The sequence below is a fragment of the Micrasema longulum genome, unplaced genomic scaffold (assembly GCF_059751315.1).
Source record: "Micrasema longulum isolate JH-2025_06_02 unplaced genomic scaffold, ASM5975131v1 h1tg000725l, whole genome shotgun sequence".
Lineage (NCBI taxonomy): Eukaryota > Metazoa > Arthropoda > Insecta > Trichoptera > Brachycentridae > Micrasema > Micrasema longulum.
Genome location: NW_028277921.1, coordinates 50028 through 75950, shown reverse-complemented (window position 1 = coordinate 75950; position 25923 = coordinate 50028). Strand labels below are relative to the sequence as shown.

Below are 25923 nucleotides of genomic sequence, written 5' to 3'. Positions count from 1 at the left end.
GAGTTTGCATGCGTTGTGTGGAGCCCACAATACATAACAAACATAGAAAGGATTGAAAATGTTCAACGATTTTTTTTTGAAATACCTAGATTATAAAAACAATAAAACGCTTTGTACTTACAGCCAATCTGCCAAACAAATGGATTTTTTACCCTTGAAAATAGACGCACTATATCTGAATTATGCTATTTCCATAAATTATTAAATAATAAAGTAGACTCTTTTAACCTACTCTTAAAATAAATCTTAATGTCCCCTTTCGCGTGACAAGAAATAAATATTTATTCCGTCTGTAGCACTAACTATGCACAACACTCTTTCCTCTATCGTTCTTGCTCTAACTATAATGTTTTTTTTCATCTATTGATATATTTTACATACCCCTTAATTTATTTAAAAATAAATTAAGACTTTAAACATTAACATTTTTTTTTTGCACCACAACAGGCTAGGAGGCCTAATTACAGTGGTGAATTACATCACAGAGCACCCAGGCTTGAGAAAAATCACATTTTTAATTTTTGTGTTCTCACCGGGAATCGAACCCGGAACCTTCCGTGCGTGAGTCAAGCGTCTTGACCACTACACCACGGATGCATTATTTCTGGCTGCGATACGATCCCACTTACCATTTAATGATGCACACTCCTGAACACTTACTTCCACACTAATACACATAAACACACATATACACTTACTCTCATACAAATACACATAAACACATCCTTTTGTTGTAACACAATTTAATAATACGTATGATATTTATTTAGAAACATTGCTGGTCTGTCTTTAAACTGTATTTTAATAAAAAATGTTATTTTATCATTGGCGACTGTTTGTTTCTTTAATATAAATAAATATTTGAGTTAGTTTATGTCGTCTAGTACCCGTATTATTACTGTTATCAGCCAGAATCAACTAGCATGGAAACATTGGTATCACCAAGAAGAAGCGTAATTTGGTTTCCGTGTGTGGCATACTTGTCATTCTCGAGTCATATGCGCATAATGTGGCTGAATAATGTTCTTCAGGTCTTACACACGAGACACGGCTGTCTGATGCGTTATAATCTGGTATATTATGTGGTTGTAAAACTGAATATTTTATGCACGGTGTTCCAGGAACGCAAAACTGCACAGAAATACTGCCGTCATAAGAAAGAAGGACGTTTCTACATAAAACAAAAAACGGAGAAAATAAATATTTTGTAACTCGGAGATTGAAAAATTTTCTGTGTGAAAAATACAACAAAAAATAAGTATATTTTCATGCGACAGTATGACATTATGACAGTATGATTTGCCCTAACGGAATATATATATTAGTTTGAATAAATTTTACGTTATATGTAAAAATTAACATTTTCATCTTCTTTTCAGTAAAAAAATACAAGAAAATATGTTATACTTCAATGAAAAGACGTTTCTAGCTAGAAACGCCCTATTTTATTTAGTAATTAAGTAAACGTCTTTCTTTTTTAGTGTTAATTTGCCAATTAATTCTACTCAACTAAATAAAATAGACGTTACTGGCCATTTACTGTTTGTCAAACTAGTAACGCCGACCTAATAATCAATTAACTTCGAAATTACTAGCAGATCCTAAATTTAATTAAAAACGAGTGGGTACATTCATTTCAGATGTTTATAAAAACGGAATAGAAAAAAAAAGTATTTTAATCAGTCTTTAGTAATTATATAAGTCAGAACAGTCTTTTATATTTAGTATTTTTAAGACTTTTTGCAGTTTAGTCTTATTTATTAGTGAAAATAATAGGTTTGTGGTCATTTTAGGGAGATAGATGTATTTTTAGTCAATGCGTATTTTTTTCCTGATAACGAATATATATTTAACTCATTTTCAAAAAAAAATGTTAGATGCGTCCTTCTTTCTTATGACGGCAGAATAGTCTTCCTGGTGGTCTTATTAAATAATACAAAGGTAACAAATTACAACAGGGATGGAGAACATTTTAGAGAAAGGAATATAGAAGTCTAGGCATTTACAGAGCTTATGACCTGTCATAGGCTGGTTTAAGCGCCCACTTAACCCACTGCACTTAATTATATCTTTTCTTATTCTTTTTTATTTGGCTCCTTCGTACGTATTATTTTATCCTTTTTACCTGGTATTTTAGATTTAGGATGTCGTACTGATATTTTAGCTATTTTTTTTATCAGCTCATCATACTTTGCTTTGATTCACCATTTTCCCTATGTTTGAATATCCATATTTATTCAATTCTTCCGTCTATGGAAGAAGATCTTCCACCTGAAGAAATATGGATGCTCAAACATAGGCAAAATGGTGAATGTTACACAGTGTATAAATTGGCCCCTTTAATCAGCCAATGACAGGTCATTAGCCCTGTAAACGTCTAGACTTTCATATTCCTTTCTCTAAAATGTTTTCCATCCCTGTTGTAATTTGTTAATCTTAATTACTCCCTAGGGGTTGAAATTCAGTCTTTTGTCTACGAACATTTAGGCAAACTCAAAACATTTTAATTAAAAATTAACTGATACTCTTTGAATCTGACCCATTCCTTCATTTAGTCATTTATTCATTTTTTTCCAGATAAAAAACAATGATGAATAATAAAAGCAATGTGACCTCACTGGGGTTTACCCGAAAACCGAACCAAAAATTTGGAACGCTTTTGTTCTACGCAAAAGACCTGGGCTTCTCTAGAGAGTTTTGACAAGTACGGGGTTTCACGTGTCTGAAAAACTCACCGGTTCAAACTTGTGGCGTTACAGACGTTGTAATTTCAAAATAAGAAAACTTTGAAAAAATCAAACGATGATAAAAATAACTTTTCACTTACAAACTTAAATCTATGGTTATATTGGTCGCATATTCTAGGTATTGTAGATTGTTTCAAATAGTTTGATGACGCGTTATCTTTGTAAAACAGAAGGTTTTGCCTAGTCGGTCTTTGAAGTCTTTCAAGTAAATTAGGAGAATCAATTTTATTATTTATTAGTGTGTATGAGAATAATTGGTCTAACATTATTATTCGATTTTTAAAAAAGTTCATTCCATGATACTGCAGACTTTTAGCATAGTTAGAGAAGTTATGTTTTTTTGTCGGAATATTCCCTTGAAGTTTAATGTTCTCGCCCTGAACCATCGTGCCTATGTATTCTTGAGCCCCTCAGTACAAATAATCGATTTTCTTATCACCACCACTCGTCAAGTACATAAATACGAATAAACTTCTTAAATCCTCCAACTTCCTCAAATAGTGTTTTGTTTGATACAATTTTCATATCGGTTTTTCGTAACTTTAATAACTTCTACGTTCTGTCAAATAAAACTGTCGGTTTTATTTTTCACACGAATTTTTATGATACGGCGCTCGACGTAATCTATCGCAAAAATGGGAAGATTTACAATTATTTTTATTATTATTCAAAATACTATTGTAAATCTGCATAGATTAGAAAATCCTGGGGTGCATTTCTGAATCTTCTCGCGGGGATAGGGAGTGGTTAATTTGTGGCTTTTCAATTTTCACATACTACTACACTTAGGTTCACATATGGCCACACTGATGATTAAACGTCAAATGACGTAAAATAATAAAGTCTTATTTTATATTATTTTATTTTATTATATTTTATCTCTAATTCTAAATATTTTATATATATTTATATTTTCGACACTTGACACTTGTGCATTATTTACACACATGTCCACCGTCATTCCAATATAACACCCACTCACCCACCCTCTCACTCACTTACACTCACACAAACACACTAGTATGTATTGTACGTGTAGTTAATGTATTTCTTTGGATATATGTCATTGGTTTTATTCTCTGTATATTTTATTTGTTATATTTTTGTTACATGCATTACTGTTGATATCCCCAATAAATAATAAAATAAAAAAACAATTTTATAATTTTATAGACATTTTATTGTTCGACTTTATTCATTTTATAAAACTTGTAAAGAAACGGAAAAAAATACGAATTCTGTTTGGTTATTTTGAATATTTGAAGCACTAACTTTGTTAAATATTTTTATCAATATACTAACTATAATACCGACTAGTTTCGGCAAAATACTTTGCTTTCTTCAGGGTTAATAACAAACTAACATAATATAAAATTTACATACTGAGGGTAGAGTGGGTGTGGCTAAGGAAGGAGAGATATAGTAGGCATATAAGAGTATGCATACTATATCGCTCCTCCCTTATCCACACATAATTATATATATAATAAATTACATTTTGGTCTTATCAAGTTTTTTTTGTGATTATTTGTGTTGACATATAATTGGCGACAGGTTTTTAGTGTAATTCTTTTATTTCTTTAAAATTGTAAATATATTGTGACATATTTTACTGTTTGTGCACTGAAAATAAATAAACAAATAAAATAAATTACACAACAGCTCAATCCTGAACCGATCAGAAACATTATCTACTGTAGATTTAATAATTTGTTTTTTTGTTGAAAGTCATGATTATTCGTAGCATTATTTACGTGGTACAATGGCTTAATAAAAAAAAACGAAAACTCTGTCATGTCATTGATTTCATTATCATGTAGGCATTATGTACGAAAACATTTTGTATTTTGATCGGTACTCTATTTTGATTAAATTTATGCAAATTAAATGCTCAGGAATTCACTTTAAGTAATGAAAAAAAAACTTGTAATACTAAAATCAGTGTTAGTTATATATATTTTTTTTCATTGATGCATTTTTAATAAAAAAAGGAAAGTAATGGTTAAATAAAACGATGATTTGGATGTTTAGTTTTTTGAATTTATTTAACCGTTTTTCACGGTTGAAATAAATTGAACATAAATAAATAAATAATTTTTTAAAAATAATAATAGATTTATAGTAAAACAGTGAAGTATAGAAGAAAAGAGGTAAAAAAGATATGCATTTTAGGTTTGTAAATCTTACATAGGCACACATTATTAGGCACACAAATGCAGCAAAAATAAAAATAAATAGACCTTTAAATGAGTATATTATACAAATAGACTAAATCTCTGGTTCATCGGTTATTGTTGCAAAGTCAGTAGTACGCACTTTCTATATACAACCGAATGAGCATGAACCCATCTAGGTAGCAAAAATGACTGCTTGTATATTATAATGTTTCAGAGGTCTCAAACTAATTATTTTATTTATTCTATCTTAAAATCAAAGAAAATACATAATAAAAATCAAATAAAAATGTTGCTTACATGAAAACTAAAAACAAATAGAAACATTATGTATACATACATACATACATACTCACACACACATACAAACATACATACACGCACATATGTATCCACATATATACATATACACATACATACACACACATATAACTAACATATCAAAGTAAGGGTGTACAAGATATTAAACATTATCCAGAAATGACATGTTCCAGATAACGAGATGTTATGCAAATTCATAACAGAGATTTTGCATTCGATTTAGAGGAGTGTTGAATCTGGACACTGTCCGACTGGTAGTACAATAAAACGTTTGATGGTTTCTTGTGTTTCTGGTCGGGGCATAAAGATTTAAGCTAGGGTTTCCTAGGACAGCGGTGCCCGTATCTTTACGGCCGTAGTGAGCGGTGATGCGGTGGAGAGCCGTCGTAATGGTGACTAGAGAGTGATTTCCTAGGAAAACGGTGTTGATAACACCGTTAAAAAATAAAGCCACTTTCTACTCACCGTTACGACGGCTGTCCGCCGTATCACTGTTCACTACGGCCGTTAAGATACGGGCACCGCTGTCCTAGGAAACCCTAGCTTTATCATTTGTAACAACGAGGGACAATCTAAAATATTATTTAGGATTTTGTATAAATTGATTGGACCAAACAGTTTTCTCCTATCGCTCATTTTAATAAATTAAGTAAATAAATCAATTGATTACAACTTATGTAAATGCAATATAATTTTTTAAAAGCCGTCAAACATGAAATAATAATATTTTTTTTGTATTTTTTTTTTGCACCACAATAGACCAGGAGGCCCAATTACAGTGGTGAATTACAACACAGAACACCCAGGCTTGAGAAAATCACTTTTTTTTTGTGTTCTCACTGGGAATCGAACCCGAAACCTTCCGTTTGTGAGTCAAGCGTCTTGGCCACTACACCACGGAGGTCGTCGCGACGTCGCGATCAACAGAAATGGCAGTCTAAGAATTTATAGAATTTACATGACTTATTATCCAGTCCTTGTTCACAAACATTTGGACAAACTCAGAATAATATTTATTAGCTAACAGTTTGTCACCTTGTGTTTAGACATTATAGTCCTTAAAATGAAAGATGATTAGAATGACAGCTGTCAAACTAAAATCAATGGTTATGGGAAATTACTGATCACTGATCATGTACCGATCAAATCGATTTTATAAATTGAAACATGAAACTCTGTTTCCGAAAATTAATAAAAAAAACGCAAAAACAAGCCTATTATAGCGTATTGAATACAATTGTTCACCAAAAATAAGACATTTATTATTTTTTCGTGAACATTATCAAACGATTTTTTTTTTTATTCAATCAATTTTTCCCATGTCTAACATTTTTGCAAAATGATATAACCTTGTAAAAACCTCGTTAATAATTATGTTTATTTTAGTTTTTTTTAAGTTTTAAAGCTGATTTTTTATATTTTTTTTGATTTATGTGTCAAGAATTGTATAAAAAAAAATATCTTACCAAATACGAATGATTTTTCGTGTGTTAATATAAATCACTCCTTAGACGTTACTACAAAGTTATGTCGTCAGTTTTTCATTGTCATCAACTGTCATTCTAATCATTTTACATTTTAAGGACTATAGTGTGAAAAGTATAAAATAAGATTTACACAATACCGTTTTCTTTTATTAATATCTAATTTCATAGATTATCAAGGGGTGTTACAAAAAATGACTGGTATTAGAATTAATTAACAATGTCATGTTAGTTCATCGTTTTAGTTTAAACATATTTCGATTGTAGGGGAAGGAGAGTTCGTTAATTGAAAATTATGTACTAGTTGAAACAATAACTGGTATAGGCATATAATTTTCCAGTCCGATTGATTGCTACATTATTCAGTTCGTGAATGATGACTTTCCTGTCATCTGACATGATTTATGACCGTTGAATTTCAGAAACCTACAATAATCTGGTAAATCTACGTGGTATTACCAACACGCGTCCTTAATCCAGTACGGTTCCCAATAATGTTGTACAAATGATGGCCCATTTTGCGAAAAGTATGGGTGATTTGCCGCCCGGTTTTACCTGGCGTGGTCTCGAACTTTGCACGTCTGCGTCTTTATGAGTTTAGACGCAGCGATCGGTGATATGTCTGTCTAGTACGAATAATAACTTGGTTTTTATTGTTTTCGCTCGAAAAGGGAATGTTATTTTAATGTATTATTTGCTTGTTTTGACTCAATACAGAAAGTTTTAAAATAAATATGAAATCACGCATAGGTGGCTATCGCAATTTGTGCGTACCTACGATTTTTAGATCAATGATCCTGGAACTTATTATGTGTATTATTATCAATTCAATTCAATTCAATTCATTTATTTAAATATAACATATACATTACAAACATACATTTAATACGTACATATTATAAAAAAGAAAAAAATACACGAAAGAGATTCATGTCAAAGTAGTAGGAGAATCCTGCTCCGGAAAACCCCTTCAGATACATGGAACAGATCAACATCCAGAGCCATGTCGTTCGGCATAGCGGTAGCTCTTCCAACAGGCATAACCATCGGCAGTTTGGTCCTGTATATTGGAATATGAAACAATCTATGCTGACGCTGTCTTAGGTAATTATCAGGAACATACAAACCAATGCTCATCAAAATCACAGGATTATCGACAATACCGCGCAACAATCGATAAAAATGTGTAGTCAAATACACATTCCTTCTAGTCTCTAAACTGTTGTAGCCAAGCATACCCTGGAGAAACTCTCGGTCGGATAGAGCCAAGGATAATACCCGCACTCTCTCATGTAGAGATATCTCAGAAACTTCTTTTGAATTTTCTCTATCATAAGAGAGTACTTCAGTTCATGTGGCCCCCAAATCATCGAGCCACTCTCGAGTCTACTTGAAGAGTTCTCAGTACGCGGGTATTTTCAAAAACCCTGGCAGTACGCAGAACGAATCCCAACATCTTCAATGCATTACCACTGATTGTCTCTATGTGTCCATGAAATGTCATTATGTCATTATGTGGTGTGTGATCAAATCTTTCCTATTCCGAATACGTAATTGCAGGTACATAGATAGTAAAATAAATCGATAACCAACATAAATCACTTTATCATATTAAAAAACTTCGGCTACGATAAATTGAAGTTATACTTTAACAAATTCGGTCGTTGGATTGGAAATTGATTCAAATTAAATTAATAACGACATGCGTCATGGCGCAGTTGGTTAGACTACTAACTGTGAAATTAGCGTCGCAGGTTCGATTCCCTCCAGTCGCGAGAAAAAAATAGATTTATTCGCAATTGGTCTGGGTGCTGTGGTGGATTTTTCATAACCTCCTTCCATATCCCCTCTTTCCCATCTGCTGACGAGCCTCTAAATAGAGACTCAGCGGTTTATTCCTTAATTATTATTTTTTAAATTACATATTATTTTTTTAAGTGGTAAAACAGAGTATTCAAAAAATAAAGCATAATTACATAGCAATGAAATAATATTAATAGTAAAAATAGTAAACAAAAAAATCCCACAAAGGCATGGCCTGTTCGCGGGTATACAAGAAAATGTTAATGAATTTTTGCTCCTATAATAAATAATGGACAGTTATAATATTTTTGTGTAACATAAGAAAGAAAAAATAAAATATTCTGTAAAAGATAATACGGTATTTTTTTTTTGTAATTGATACATTAGTGAAACTTTAAGCAAGTTCTAATTGGGAAACTAGAACTCTTTAAGAATAATCATATTGTAAACTTAGTCTTTATTTATTTAACTACAAAAAACACATATTCGGTTCAATTTTACTAAACTAATTGAAAATTTTCACAGCTTTTTACATTGGATATTGAGTTAGCTTCCCAATACTTAACTACCTAACTAGTTATTGTTAACATTTATGAGTATATCCATACATAAAGCAGTTTTCTATTGCAATATTCTGTATCGACTAGCTTCAAACATTATTTAATCGAAAACGTGAAATATCGGCCTGATTTTATTTTTCAATACAATACGCTAAAACTGCCGTGAGAAATATCATAACATGACATGTGTTTTTTACTACAATGAGAATGTAACATACCAACTTTATACAATAATGTACTATCATGTATATTGGCTATGAACATAGAACAAACGTTTGATAAACATTATTTATGAAATATAATATTTAATATTACTCACACATTTCATGATTTAAAAAAAATTGATTAAGTAGTAACAATTTAATAAGATTAAAGTGAGGTGAATAAACTCATAATTTGGTATGCATTGTTTTTATTTATTCATTAAACATATATTTATTCTTGAAAACGATGGTACACGACGGCACAAAAACATAAAGGTAATAACTGAGGGTAATAATGCTCTAGAGAAGCCCTTAAGCTTTATTACATAGAACAAAAGCGTTCCAAAATTTTGGTTTGGTTTTTAGTTTAACAACAAACGTGTTATGGACGGATTCGGTTAGCGCTCGCAATTCTCAAGTACATACGGCCAGTTGTATTGCTGTAATCTGTAGCCAACTTTGTGGTCAATAATCATAGAACAGTTTTTCTCCGCATGGGCTACTCTATTAGGTTATTACCCTGAGAATAATACAAAAAATACAGCTCACAGATGAATCAGATATTATATAGTATTTATAGGGATAAGTATTAATAGGTAGGTAATATTAGTATACACTAGGTGGTCCTTAAATCAGGGTAAAAAAATAAATTCTTATTTTTTTGGGACATCCGGTAATTTTAATCTACTCTGTGAAAAAATAAAGTAATTGTTTGGAATCTTTAAATTGAATTAAGGGGTTGCTACCAGAACTTTTTTTTTTTAATTAAGAAAACAGGTAGGAAATGATAGGCCCATTACAAAGATTATTTTTTTTAGTAAACATGTTAATTATGTTCACAGGAATTATAATGTTATACAATATGTTTAATAATATAAAATAGCAAAAGTATTCAGGATATTTATGTTTCGACATAATTTAGTACTCTAACCAATAATTTAATACACTTTTGGTGTTTACCAGCATAATGTCATTTTATTGAAATATCTCGAGAATCTTTGTTTTTAATATTAATTATGCATGACTGTGTTTTCTGAACAAAATTAAATAAATATCGAGTGGAGACTAGTCAGCCTTATGGTATACGGGTGAGTGCGTTTGCCTGTTATTAAATATAATAGACATAAATAATCCTAAGAAATAGAATGAGCTACCTCTTCTTATAAAAAATGCTCCATTTTTAGCCACACAAGAAACGCCTGAAACATTACTATATAGCCTCAGAATCCTGAACTCCCAGTATTTTAATGTTTTTAAATTTTATTTTGAACATATATTTTTATCCTTTTTTCTTTCTTAGGTTCCTGTTTCTCTCTCCTTCCATACTCATTATCTTATTCCACATTCCTCATCCTTTAATATGTATAACATAATATACTTTTTAAAGTAAATATTTGCAAGCCCTATCTCCTAATAAAAAAAATAGCTGTTATTTTTATTTAATAAGGTTCTTTTTTTTATGTTCATATTTTCGTTTTTAGTACAAATTTTTGACCAACTGTTCTTCAAGTTTGTTTATTGGTTGACTGGAAGATATTGGTTTTAGCGATAAATCCACTCAAGTACTTACTCTTTGTACTTGATGTTTTAAATCAAATAAAAAATCCAGAATAATTATAGTGCCAAAAAAATCCCATCTTTTGCAATTTTATCGTGCCGTGTAAATTTTTACGATCAAATGAAATGTGTCGTAGAGTTGGTACACGTATCCACGTTTTTTATAAATAGGGAAAAGCAGATTTTTTTAAACAAACGCATACCCATATTTTCTCCCTTGGTTAAAGAACTAGAGCAATTTTTTTGTACATAATATTAACATTTACCATTGGTGTGTCTCTTAAGTTTTACATTTTTGATAAATTGTTTCTTATGGGAACTAAGACCATACGAAACCCCAAAAAACCGCCCTCTTTTATTTGCCGTCTTCAAACGTACCTACGGTTTACAAATATAGTAAATAATTTTAAAAAACAAAAAAGCGCCGACACAGAAAATTCACTAAAATGCTCTTTTAAAAAAAAAACTAACCAAATCGGCTCAGTTTTGGGTTGCAGAGAACGGGACAGCCGAACGGCGATTTTGTCGATTTTAGTTAGGCAAAATAAGTCCGACGAGCAGTTGTCTTTTTCGCACAGTATCGGGGAGGCATTTGCGAGAGAGTGGCGGAAAACAATGTTCAAATATATATTCGTAAAAATTGTCTGGCGTCGAATGTCCTCTTAACACTCAATTATTTTGAAATAAAATAGTTTATTTTTGTCGTTATAATTCTACGTATTTGGAAAAGTATAAATAAATAAACCATTACATAATTACTCAATAATTACGGCACCAGCGACTGTCATTTATTTTATTTTGATGGAGTAGGTAATGTCATGCATATGATTTTATGACAATGATGATTATCTATGAAAGCAATCAACAAAGGTAAATGACCCAGTGATAGTACAAACGTATTATAAGCCGACTTGCAGTCGGCATTGCTTTTTGTCATTAGATGTCATTATCTATTATATAACATGTCCGGTTTCATATTACTTGTCTTCTAAGGCTTCTATTTTCCCAACGGAATTAAGAATACAGTTCTGTGTATGAAATATAACCCAAATCATGGACAAATGATTTCGATTCGAATCTACTCTCAGGTTAAAATCCTGAAAAAATGAAATAGAATTTAATTTAATTGTTAATTCAACGATGATTTAAGTATGTCCAAATGCTGGTACACGGTATGTAAAGTGGCCAATTAAACCAGCCAATGACAGATCATGAGCCCTGTAAATGCCTATACTCCAATATTCCCTTCTCAAAAATGTTTTTCCTCTCCGTTGCAACAAATTTAGATATTAACTAGATCTCCGCTGTCTTGTGATTTGTAGATGACTGATACATTTTATTTAGTTTTTTGGATGATATAACAATGCAAATTGACTTACATATTTAATAAACTGACTAAGCATGTTTCTTCCTTCTAGTTTTCACATGTCACTGGGCTGGCGCTATTAAAATAAAATTGTTTTAAATGTTTATTTTACCACTGTGTAAAAAATGATCGATGTACGCCCAATTTAGTACTCTGTGCAGCATTTTTTGTTTCACAGTTATAATCATTCATGAAAGTCAGTAATTAGTAAATAATTACTCTCATGTAGAGGCTTGCATCTAGTCCTGTGTTCTAGAAAATAATGAATGAATAATTTGATCAATAATGTTTTGAGTATGTCCAAATGTTTGCAGACTGGCTGGACTTCCTTCCTAGGGAGTTATTTAGATATAAATTTGTTGCAACAGAGAGGGAAAACATTTTTGAAAACGAAATATGCTCAGTTGAATTATTTTACAACATAAAACTCAGAACGGTCTAGTTTTATTCTGCTAAAACAAATATTCAATAGAGATTTCTGCAAGAGTTGGGATCGGTCAACGCACTTGTGTTGATTTGAAACAAGTTTTGTACCTTGTGTATAATTTCTGAAGTATTTACTATTTACATTTACAAGATGTATTTACGTATGTTAACTCTTCAGCAGTAAGTGCCCGGTACTTCTAGCTCACGAGAACCTGAAAGGGTTTTAGCGAGGTCATCTGGTTAGGAAGGTTATTTCTTCGAAAGCTTTAAACTCATCGAAGAATGTTTATCAATTATAATCAATGACGTATAGTAAATAGAAATATTGGTTACATCAGAGATTTAGCCAAAATATTGCGTTTCCCTCGACAATTCCAAACACAACGAGATCAGCAAATCACATGAAAACTCCATTTTACTCTAAGTCTGCCCCTCAGAGTTGAGGATTGTGACCATGAACACTTTTCACCAGCCTGCTCCACTTCAGGCTGTCCTCAGTCTATGTGCACCCCGTAGCTTTACTAATTTAATCAGTTCTTGTAGCTGGTATACTATCCTGGCTTCTCCTAACTTCGACTCGGCCAGACATTATTATCTTTTCTTGGTTGTCCGACTCACGTCTTGCGATATGTCCAAAGGAAGTCAGTATCCTTCTCAAACACGACGCTGATGGTCAAGTTGTAATGTGGAGCTCTTCTTGTATCAATGCATTCGTTCTTCGGGCTGTCCAAGGTTCACACAGCAGCCTTCTACAACACCACATCTCGAAAACAACGATGCAAAGATTTGTCTGAAAAATATACATATCTGTATAACTCGTTATCATGGCTACGACAATAGCTGTCAATGGTATAATTTTATGTACTTAGGAAAAATTTTGAAAAATTTACTTAAAAGTATCAGTAATTACAATTCATTTATAAAGTGAAATTGGTTTACATTTATGAATGTTACGGTAGGTATATTTGTTCAACTTTTTGTGGTTACAGCGCAATAAAATCATTTTATCATCACATATGACAGCATCTTTTTGCGTAGCGTCACGTCAAAACACGATAAAAGTCTGTTAGAGAATAAAGGCAGGGAAGACAATTACCCACAAAATAAAATGCTCTACTACGCGGTTGTAACGTGTCTTTTTAACGTCATATTGATTATAATATTGTTTGATATATCTTATATATATATACATACTAACGCCATCAAAGTAAAAAAAAGTTAATTGAATCAATTGAATACAGATACGTATTATACAAAACCCCCAAAAGAAGCCAATTTGAATAACCCCATTTCAACAGATTTTTTATAACCTTATACTAAATGGTGTTATAAAAGTTTACAGCCTGAAATTTTGCAATGCTTTCGCAAAATCCAAACTGAACATCTTAATAGCATTTTTGTAAATGTAACCATTGTTCCAAATTTAGCAACAGTACACTAAATCCAGCGTATATCGATCATTCGTTACATAACGGTTAGTTGATCAGTCTTATACTTCAGGTGTCAGTCTTAATAATATCAAGACTCTAATAATAGCCATCGATTAGAAACCGTGTGCCCGCGTACTCAATTTAGAACTAACGCTGTACTTCTTAACCGTCATTCAGAAATCGGTAATAACATTGTGTTGACCATATATTTGATTTATATTTTAGTGTAAATACAACGACCAAATGGTCGATCACAAAATGACAATACTGCAGTTAGAGGTACAATGAATGCTTGCAAAGTTTCTATGTTTTGTTATTTTCGCTGTTTAATTGTAAATAAATATTTTACCCATAATTATATATTGTATTGTAAATTAATTTTTAAAAAATGATTGTGGATGCGTGAAACTGAAAAAAACGTCTTTGTAAATAGCTTCGGGAAAGGGGTGGGCGCTTTTATTGTATTTATTAATCGTCGCCGTTCAGGTAAAAGTCGTTAACCCAAAAAACATCATTTTTAGAAATCGCAATACAAAAGTTTGGAGAAAAAATTAGATTTCTATGTTTTAGGGAATTTATTAATGACCTTTTAATAAATTCCATCGGTAAATATTTTCATCTGATACACTAAAAAATATCTGGAAGGTAGAATAAGGCAAAGTGACTAAAATTTGGGTAAGCGACTTGTTTATAATCTGGACAATGCAGGCTGTAAGAGTTAGCGAAAGAAAGGAAATATTTGGAATAATTATCAAAATATAATTTTTAATTTAAATAATTATAGGTAACGGAATGTTATTAAATAGTTGTATTTAACTACTTACCGACTTTTCTATGTCTATCGGTTTCGAGACGCACCCGCCCCTTTGTCAAATATTTATATAAATATTTAATAACATTTATTAAAAATTTTGACCACAAAGTTAATGCTTAAAATATTAATAATAAATAATTGTTATTTAACATGTTTTAAAAAATATTTTAATATAATAATATAAATTCACATAGTAAAAAACAAATAATTTGGATTTGCGCAATTTTTGTTACCTTAGTGTCATTTTTCTCTCGAGGAACATAATTTTGCGCTTCGAATGGCATATTTAACCAAAAATTCTCATTTTTAGGGTTAGTATTTTTTGCCTGAACGGCGACGAAATATTGTGTAGAACCTTTAAGATTTTCTTTCATCCCAAGATGTCGGAGGGCGCCCCAGCGAGCGCCCCCGCGGGTGCCTGCGGGGCGATGATCATGAAGAGCGTGTCGCTGTTCCTCGCGAGCGGGCGGCGCGTGTCCGGCCAGCGCAGGCGCGCCGAGGGGGCCGCGGCGGCGCAGGCCGAGGGGCAGCGGCGCAGGCGGCCCCGCGCCTCCGGCATGGACGGTCGCGGCCGGAATGCCAACAAGCTCTCGCCCAAGATGCTCGAGACCCTCCGGAGGAAAACCCACTTCACCAAGTAATTCAAAATTCGAATGCTTTCGCCATTTTGTTATCAGTTATAAAAATTTGGTAGTTCGAAAAAATAGTGTTTTAACTTGTTACTGTTAAAGTACCTACTTATAGAAAATATTACTCTTTAACACCAGGTGTCGGGAAGTTTTTGTTTTCAATAATTAAATATTGCGGAATCGCTTTGATAACGTTTAAATAATAATAAACAATGTGAATGTGTTACAAATTTTTTTTTGTCCGTAATCGTGAAATCTAAATTTAGTTTTAAACTGATATTGTTTTTAGTAAATGATCAATTAAAATAACAAGAAGGGTATACGGCTAGTGTGGGCAGTGGAAGGCAAAAAATCATCTACACGGGACAATTGCTGTAACGAGCTTGTTTTTGTTAGTTCAAGAAAGGAGTTTATTAACTAAAAGTAGACATTTGTGTTAATTTTTTTCTTTGATAGTACGAGTATGTAAAAATATATATTGCAAAAACCTATTTGAATTTATCAATTAATAAATTATTATTAATAATAATATCTGCACGTTAAAGAATAAACCGCGGGAGTCACATTGAACAAAAGGTTCAGGAAACAAGATTTTGTGATTGTGCGATTTCCAAAACATCATAACTTGAACCAAAAGAGATTATTTTTACCTATAAGAAACTTTTAATGTACAATAGATAAAATATTTCAAATTCAAATAGTGTATCTGGGACTACTGATTTTTTTGCATTAAAACAAAGTGGACTTCAAGATTTTCATTTCAACTTTAAAAAGGTATTTTTACAAAGAAAGTGGACTTTGGTGTTTTATTCACGTATAAAATAGCTTATTGTGATAATTTTTGCATTTTTAACTTCAAAACGGCAAAAAGTGAACTCCCGTGTTTTATCCTCCAAGGTACAGAAATATGAGCCCATTGTCCTACAAATAAATTTTTAACTTTTCTTTTTGGACTGTAAAATTAAGTATTTGCTAATGGGCCCCTTTTTGCCGCATACCCTTTGTATTCTGTGATTTGAAAATCATATTTTGTATAGTAGTTTGATTTAATTAGATGATAATAGTATTAATTTGTTTTTTCTACGGAGTTACAAAAATCAACATTGCAAGCGTTTTTTCGGAAAAACTGCTTATAAAAGAAACGAAATCAGGTTAAAGTATTTTGACTTAAAAACTCGTGTTTTTTTCCACCTAGAACCGAGCTGGAAGCTTTGTATCAGATATACCGAAAGCTCATAGCTGCAGCGCAACCAAACAAACGAAACGTTACTGGGAAGCCGAGCGTTAGTATAGAAGTAAGTTTTTAATTATTTATTATTACAAACGGGTTGTTGTACCGTGGTAGTATTATGGACTCACGGGCCAAAGGCCTAAGGTTCAAAACCCACTCTACCACAACTCGATTTCCATTTGTCCAGCACTAGTTGTTTACGACTTTAAGATTTGGTCTGAAAATTGAAATATTTGAGTAAATAATTACAACTCAAGTATTTCTCTTTTTCTTTAATTTTTTTTTTGTAATGATAATAATGATTGTCGGCCTCGAGGTGTAATGGTCAGCGCGTTTGTCTACCATGCGAGAGGTCTCGAGTTTGATTCCCGACATGGTTGATCTGAAATATTTATTTACGGGGGTGTTTTTACACCTGCAGGCTTATTCTGCCACAATTTCGTTTGGTAAGTTCGTTCGTTTGTCATATATCCATCTCGCTCTAACGCAATCATAATTGCATTTCGCTCTCGTTCCTTCTCATACGATACGAATAAATTTACGAAACGAAATGGTTACAGAATAAGGCCACATAATATTTCATAGTCCCTGGACTGGCACCTGAAGCGTCTGTTATATCCTACCTATAAGAATTGACGTTACCTTTAATGGTGGACAATACTCCAACTCGAAAATAATTTAGTTATTTGTAAAACGACTATGGGCACTTGCAAGACTGGACATATCAAACTCCAGGTGCCAGGCCTGCCAACGCAGAGATACAACACGGCGCTTACAGGCGGAAACTCAAACCACCTTTCATTCTCAATTCCGGTTGCCTTCAAGACGACTTTATTGATAACTTAACTTAACGTTATATTCAGTTTTTCTACTGACATTTCTTGGTTGAACTGCATTTTAATTATAACAATAAAAATACGTACATGATTTTATTTTACTTTTATTTATAATGTTTACCTTCACACGCGCATTCCCCATTATTGTATTTAATAAAATACAAACAATAACGCTACTCGATATAAATTAACTGCCGCGAATTCGCTTTTAGAGAATTACTTAATTACCCCCAGGCCCGGGGAGATGGATGTCGAAGCCTTTACCAACCAGCGGCCCCCATTATGATTTTAACAAAATTTAAATGTATTTAATTCAAATACATTTTTACTATAAAACTTTATAAAATTATAAAACTTACATCTGTTTTCGTAATATACATTCAAACAAAATTAAAATTCATACAATTGTTGTTACTTTATACTTAAATTATTTGAATTTAAACTCTTTTATTCCCATAATTATTTAAAAATCATGATTTGCAACCCCTACTTGCACTTGTATATAACATAGAAGTTCGTTTAGTCTCCCACCAGTCTGACGATGTCGGTCACGACGAAACCCGGTCACTAATAAAAATTCTAAATAAAAGTGGAAAACTATTTACGTATTTTTATTATTATAATTAACGAAACATGTAGGTTGAAATCTTTTGTTTTATACACGCCATCTTGCAATAAATAAAACATTGGTAAAATAATAATTATATACAATTATCATTATCACACAAAACAGATTCCGCTACACGACTATTCGAAATATTTTTAAAAAATAAACAGGCTTAGCATTCTCACTGAAATTATTGTATTTTTACTCGAGTGTAGAATAACCCTTGGTTTTTACTTTTGCCTTGACCGTGACCTTAAAGGAAGGCTCGGTGCCCCGGCGGTGGTCGCAACCGGCAGGTTGAAAAACACCGTAGAGCGAAATGGCATCTCTATAAATGTAGCGCGTTAATTGCTATTAAAAATTTGCCAATCGAAGCTAAACTGGCAGTGCACAACGGAGTTGTAGTCCCAACGCTCATGTATGGAAGTGAAACAAGGAACTGGTAGAGGAAGGATGAAAGTCGTGTGTTGCGGTCGAAATACGATATCTTAGACGAATGACAGGGTTACGAATGATGAAATCAGGTTAGAGTGTAAATTTGAGTAAAGTATAATTGATAAGATTAAGAAAGGGTCTCCGAGATGATTTGGTCATCTAAAACGAATGATGACCTAAAAATGGTAAAACGTGTATATATGGCGAGAATGATCGGTATCGTGGGACGAGGACGACCAAGGAAGACGTGGCATGATCAGATAAACCAAAATCTTAAGTCTGGTCATGTCAAAAGCTGGTAGTACCGAAGGGCGTGTATGACAATATGTATGCATGTGGAAAAAGCTAGAAATGTATGCCAGATATAGACGTGCGTGGTGGTCCATTCTCTCTACCTACCCCTATGGAGTTGTTTTATTAGTTATTATATTTTTACAATTTATTGCATCTAGATTTTGTGAAAATTTTAATTATTCTTATATTTTAAATAAATATAACAAAATTTAACATTTAAATTAGGTCATTCGAATTGAATCAAACCTTTTTTTTGTTAGGAGACATAAGATCTGATATAAATTTTATGAATTCAGGGTATAGATCGCACCATGTTTCGAGAAATCCTGTACAGCAATTTCGATCTGGTTACGGAAGAGGCCCTCGCAGAGCGCCTGTGGATGGCGTGGGACGGCAGCCCCGCGGCGGCGGGGGCCGCTAGCGCAGGGCTGCGCTTGGAGCCCTGGCTGGTGGGGCTCAGCGTTTTCCTGAAGGGCACACCCGAGGAGAGGATTGCCTTGTGCTTCCGGGTTTACGACCTCAATAATGATGGCTTCATCACTAAGGATGAAATGTTCCAGCTGTTGAGGTAAAAACGTAGCCGAATCGAAAGGTTTAAATCTTAAGGGTAATTGCGAATCGCCACGCTTTACAATATCTAGGCCAGTATTGTAATCTTCAATTGTCTTTAAAGTAAATTTAAATTTTCTGTTGGGAAAATATAATATTGGTATCAATTTTTTCTGACATGTTAAGATACAGGTTATCGTGAAAGATACTTAAAATTTTTAGACAAATATAAACATTTTCGTACAGAAATTTAGATTTTACTTTATAGACAATTGAGGATAACTCTGTTAACTTCCCATTATAAACGAGAAGCTCTTGGTCGAGGGGGGCTGGAATTTTAATTCTGTACAAAAGTGTGAATATTTGAATAAAAAAATGAAGTATCTTCGTTGATAACATATAATTGAACACGTTTCTGACAGAAAATTTCGTTTTTAATTTATCGTCAATTGAATACAGCCCTGTTAACTTTCCATTGTTATCAGAGTCCTGGACTCATATTTCATCAGTCCTTTCCCTCACTCCTATAACCCAGTTTCTTGCGAACTTTGAAATGCACTTATAATTTTTTTTTAAACATTCAAGTATAAAGGTCTATTTTAGTCAAGTTTTTTAGATACCACTTACAGAGCATACAATTTTTTCGCCTTTAATTCCAGCAACTATTCAAGGCTATCAAAGTCATTTGATTTAAAACTGGTTCTTCCAGTATTTTTTTGTATTTATTTTAGGAACCTTTAACAACAACATGTGACTGTTTTTTAAGTGTTAAGAGATAGAAACTTTATATTTGAAAAAAAGCAATGTGATCGTTTTTCTATGCATTAGGGATTCTATGCATAGAAAATGGAACGATGTATTTGTTTATTTACCTATCTTTATATTTTCTTGGAAGTTCTATAAAGATAGGTAAATAAACAAATGCATCGTTCCATTTTCTATGCATAGAATCCCTAATGCATAGAAAAACGATCACATTGCTTTTATTCAAATATAAAGTTTCTATATATTGAAAGGAGGGTGAGTGCCGGGAACAGAGTGAACGGTGCACTTAAATCGACCTTGGCAAATAAATGCTTGTCACAAGAGGCAAAATTGGCAGTTCACAACGGAGTCCTGGTCCCATCCCTGATGTATGGGAGCGAAGTATGGACTTGGAAAAACAGGGATGAAAGTAGGCTGAATGCTGTCGAAATGCGATCTCTCAGGCGAATGTGTGGTAAAACTATGTACGATAGATGCACAAATCTTAAGATCCGTACATTATGTAAGGCTGAGACAAGCATTATCGACAAAATCAAGAAAGGAGCTCTGCGCTGGTTTGGACATGTAGAACGAATGGACAGCGAGAGAACGGCTAAGAATATTTACAATGCGAATGTTGATGGATGCAGAAATAGAGGAAGACCGAGAAAGACATGGCATGACCAAATCCAACAAATACTTAAAGATGGACATGTCAAAAGTCGGAATAATCGGCGCGCGTGCATGAGAAGATGTATGAATGTAGAGGAAGCGAGATCTGTATGCAAAGATAGAGTGTTGTGGCGTTCTATCCTCAATTAGTTACAGATTATGAATATTTAATAATCCCAAATCCGAATATTCCAGAAACTAAGAATTACTCTCCCATTTCTTAAGTACATCCCACATAACTTTGCATCCGGGCTCTACAGTAAAAATAATGTAATATGTGCTCAATACATATATGAAATAATTATTTCTTAATAAATAGTATTTTGGAGACCAGAATGATGACAATAAATTATTGTCTATGTGCGCGGTACTCAATGGACCTGCATAAGGACTCGAAACACGCCAATCGTCCGTTTCTGCCTCCTCCAGCATTCCAGTCTAGAACTCGTCTTTATTTTATTTGAAAACCCCCTGTATTTTTTGTGTGTGTTTTCTGCAACTTTAGCTTTGACTAACTTTAGTTATTTTATTTTTCCTTAAGATTGAAATATGAACGAGCCCCTTATGCAGGTTAAGTGGTGTAACTGATATTTTAAAGGTGAAGTAAATAAACTACTTATATTACATGCCTGTAATCAGTTTAATCGACTAAACCTTATTTTCCTGTTTTTTATGTACAAAACATTCAATTAATTTAAAAAATCAAAACACTTTACTAAAAACTGAGAGTTAAAACTTTAAATACAAAATAAAAGTTCGTCTGTTGGCTCACTTTACCTGAAATGGGCTCGAATTACTGTAAACTATATAATATTTCATGATATTATTTAAATATTTAACATATCCCAAAATTTCTAAGGCACTGCGTTGAATTCTCGACGTTGTAAAAAGTGCAAAGTTATATGACACGTACTATACTATTCGTAATTCACTTATACTATAAAGACCGAGACAACTCAGCCCATGTAAATTTAAGAGATTTCTGCTGCAGAAACAGCCTCGTGAAGCAGCCTGGAGACGAAGACCCTGACGAGGGAGCGAGAGAATTAGCAGAGCTGGCACTTCGCAAACTGGACATCGACCAAGATGGAAAAGTGTCTCTCGAAGACTACAGAACCGCAATATCCAATGAGCCTCTTTTACTAGAAGCCTTCGGACAGTGCCTCCCTACTCAAGCCGACTGCCAAACGTTCTTAGAGACATTGCACTAAAAAATAGATAGTTAAAGATATAAGGTCGGATGACATGACAAAAATTATTTTCGACTTAATAACGGTGATATTTAAAATTGAAATTGAAATTGAATTGTTATTCAATAATTCGGCTGTGGTAACAGTGGCAATATATTTTTAGCGTAAATGCTTGATAAAAAAAGACAGCTGCTTTGCCTATTACTGCATCGTTAATTTATTTACTGGTAAACAGATGTCTAACATTTTTATTATCATTAATGAAATATGTTTAACATTGATTTCATTAGTTCCAATTTTTTCTTTGCGCATTTACGTTTATGCTGTGCTCGACCACACCATTGATAGTTTTATTTTATGTAAATAGAAGTTATTACTAAATTATTTATTCGATTGAGTTTTTCAACTGCCATTTCTTGGTGAAAACGCATTTTAATAGTAGTAATAAAAATGAATATTTAGTTAATTTATAATTTTCGCCAGTGACCGGGTTTTGTCGTAACGATTTTCATTATTATAATTGGAATAATTTGTGCTTAGTATTTTACCCTAATTTATAAATAAAATGTTGTGTTAATATACGTGATGTAAATAATTATTCAACTTGTACATCAATCACTGATATCATATATTGAATTATTTAATACTAAAAACACGTACGACTTTTGCTCAGAGAAATTTCTCTTTTGTGGCCTCATAAGTGTTCAGTGTCCTGGACGAACATATTAAGTTCTCCAAATCGAAAGCCATTTTTAGGAGAAGTGAACAAGTTTAGATTTTGTCTAAGGGAAGAGACCATTGTAGGATACTGCTGCGAGATATTGCATAGATTTTTATATAGTACTATTAAGCGTGTTGTCCAGATATTTATTAAATTTATGTTTATGTAATATTTTTTATTTGATTTATTAATACTATGCATGCTTCCACTTTTAATTATTTTTTTGTAATGTGTATCTTTATATGAATAAATAAATATACATATTTATAAACATTTAATTGTTTCTTTACCAGATTGTCAGCAATATAATATTCAAACTGAAGATCATGAAAATTACCCATAAAGGAAATAGCGTTAATTGATATTTAAAAAACCTTTTTTGTTATTTAAGATGGTAAATATTAGCATTTAAATTATAAATACAAGAAACATACAATTATATATTGATACCTACAAATATTTGTTAATTTGAACTAATAACGCACATAAAAGTATGGAATAATTTAGGATGTTAATATTGTTTCAGCATATTTATTTATTTATTGATATACACGGCACGCAGTGTCTCTTACCTTACAAAAATAATATTTAATATAAAAAAATACAACAAAAATTAATTAAAAAAACACAATACCACAATACCTAGTATTATAACACGGCAGTTTTACATAAAGAACAGGATAACAGATTATACAAGTGGCGCAAAATTCATCACCCTACCGGAAGATGACATAATTTTTGCAAATGGCGGCAAATGTCAGTTTTGCTTTGACATTTGTGAAGTTAATAGATACAAAATACACGTCAACAAGACATGAAGCGGTATACTTCTTAAGAACGCGGAAAATTGTTTAATTTTTTTGTGAAATAATTCGTCGGTGGTGTTGAATTTAGGCGCAGATTTCCCGGTCGTCCGACACTAACTAGGCAAACACTGTGCCGTTTACCTGCTCGCCTAGAGAGCCTAAGAGAATGGGACAACACGAGATGCTGCCTGGTCTGGCCGGCCCCGGAGCAGCCATCCTGCTGATAATTTTGATAAAATACTTGAAAATATTCCTTTACATAGGGCAAACAGTTCATCAGTTGCTAGCCGTTGACAGTCAAGCGCGTGTAACCTACGCTCAAGCCATACTAAATCTTGACCACGAGGAAGACAACTTTTTATCGAAAATCATCATGAGTGACGAAGCTCATTTTCATCTCTGTGGATATGTGAATATGCAGAATTATCACTTCTGTGGCACTGAAAATGTGCGTATAACCCACGAAGAGCCATTACACTCGCTCAAAGTTACTGCATGATGTGGTGTTTACGCTGGGGGCGTAATCAGGCCTATTTTTTCAAAAACGTCACTGGCCAAACAACTATTGTGGACGGCGAGTGCTACAGAGCCATGCTCAACGACTTTTTTCCTTCCTCAATTCTATAAATTGACATTAACTCTTAAAAGACTGTGGTAAATAATCTCTTTGCGCGCGGTGATGTAACATCGTGTTACCACTAGTAAAAGACGGAATAATTTAAAGTTCAAAAATTGAAAAAAAAAACATGGATACATACTGTTTAATAATCCCTTTTCCATTATTTATGCAAATAAACATATAATTTAGCCTTGTTATAGTAAAATAAATTAATAATCATTAATACGCCGCTCAGATTACGCGCGTGCGTTTCCCATCACTGTTATCAACCGGCTGAAATCTGAATCTATTTTACACTTTACTTACTTTTGTTTTTGTCTCTTTCACACTAACACCTGCCATAGAACAGCGTTTCTGTCTTCCCTGTGATGAGTTCTATCTTCGTGCTCTTTCTTATACATATGTGTTGCTGAATTAGCGGACACTCTTTTTTCGCGTAGCGAGGATAAATATTTTTTTGTATTAACATCCAGCATAGTTATACAAAATTCACTTTCCAAATCCGGTGTGAAAATGTCCATTTGAAGATTACAAAAAATACGAATTCATCATTCAAAGAAATAAGAGAGATATATCAAGTCTTGTGTCCTATGTCGACTAGTGTGACATCACAGCCACACATGAGTTAAAAAACATGTGGTTTCAGCATACTCCAGGAGCCACAACCAATATTCTGAGGGATGCATTTGGTGATTTGTACATACCGGGAAGATCGCCCGATTTAACCATTCCAGTCTTCTTTTTATGGCGTTTCTCGAAGTCTCGAGTCTATGTTAACAAGTTTCAGACTATTGAAGCTCTTAAGAAGAACATCCGTCAAGAATGCGAGAACCTATCGCCGGAAGTTCTGGAAAGAATGATGGAAAATGACATAAATCGGGCCCTCGTGGTCATCAATTCTGGCGGCGGCCACTTGGTCGATATCATTTTATCGACTTAATGGAAAAAAATTAAGACATCAAATAAACACAATTCGAGGGCAGTACCAAATTATTTAATTGATAAAAAAATATATAGCCAAAGAACATCGGGTGACAAGTTTTGCGCCATCTTGTATACAGGTTGGCCGGAAAAGTTAATTCCAAAGGAAAAATGTAGGTGCCTCGTGTTAAGGGGTATTCAAAACACCCCATGTATGTTCCACGATATTGCATAGTTTTCGAGTTATGATTTTTTGATTGGTTTTTGAAAATTTTCGACCAGATCGGTTTTAATTACTTTTTTTTTAATTTGTGGAAGATTTTTTTGAAATGTTTTTTTGCATCTTATTTAATTTAAGACGTGCTTTTACGTATAAAATAACCAGCTTCCTAACATTAATGAAACCTCCAAAAGTTTTGACCTAAAGTTGAGAATTTTCGTTCGAGAAAGTCAGACTTGAATTTTCAACTTTAAATTAAAAATCTAAAAAGGCAAATCCTTTGTTTTTGGATAACTTTGAAAACTGCTCTAGACTCTCAGCTTTTGTAATAATACGAAAAAGAATAACCTAATGGGCTATAATTTGCTGAAATCAGCCTTCAAAGATACTGAGGCGGAAAATTCCTAAGACAGTAATTTGATTAAAAAAATAAATTATTGCATTTTTTATCATTCCCAAGGCTAATTATGATAGAAAGTATTGTAAGTAACAAAATTATAACTCGAAAACTATGTAATATCGTGGAACATACATGGGGGTGATTCGAATACCCCTCAACATGAG

At 32.9% G+C, this 25923-nt stretch overlaps 1 protein-coding gene across 1 annotated transcript in view; it reads left to right on the top strand.

Annotated features, from left to right (window-relative positions):
• LOC148279386 (calaxin-like) overlaps positions 1 to 22996 on the top strand; it is a 66539-nt gene extending 43543 nt beyond the window's left edge. Inside the window, exons 2-5 of the mRNA XM_088229957.1 lie at positions 15266 to 15522; positions 16710 to 16809; positions 19214 to 19485; positions 21874 to 22996. Coding sequence (XP_088086083.1) covers positions 15266 to 15522; positions 16710 to 16809; positions 19214 to 19485; positions 21874 to 22093 — 849 coding nt within the window. The 3' untranslated portion in view covers positions 22094 to 22996. The remainder of the gene's footprint in view (positions 1 to 15265; positions 15523 to 16709; positions 16810 to 19213; positions 19486 to 21873) is intronic.
• The last annotated feature ends 2927 nt before the right edge of the window (positions 22997 to 25923 follow it).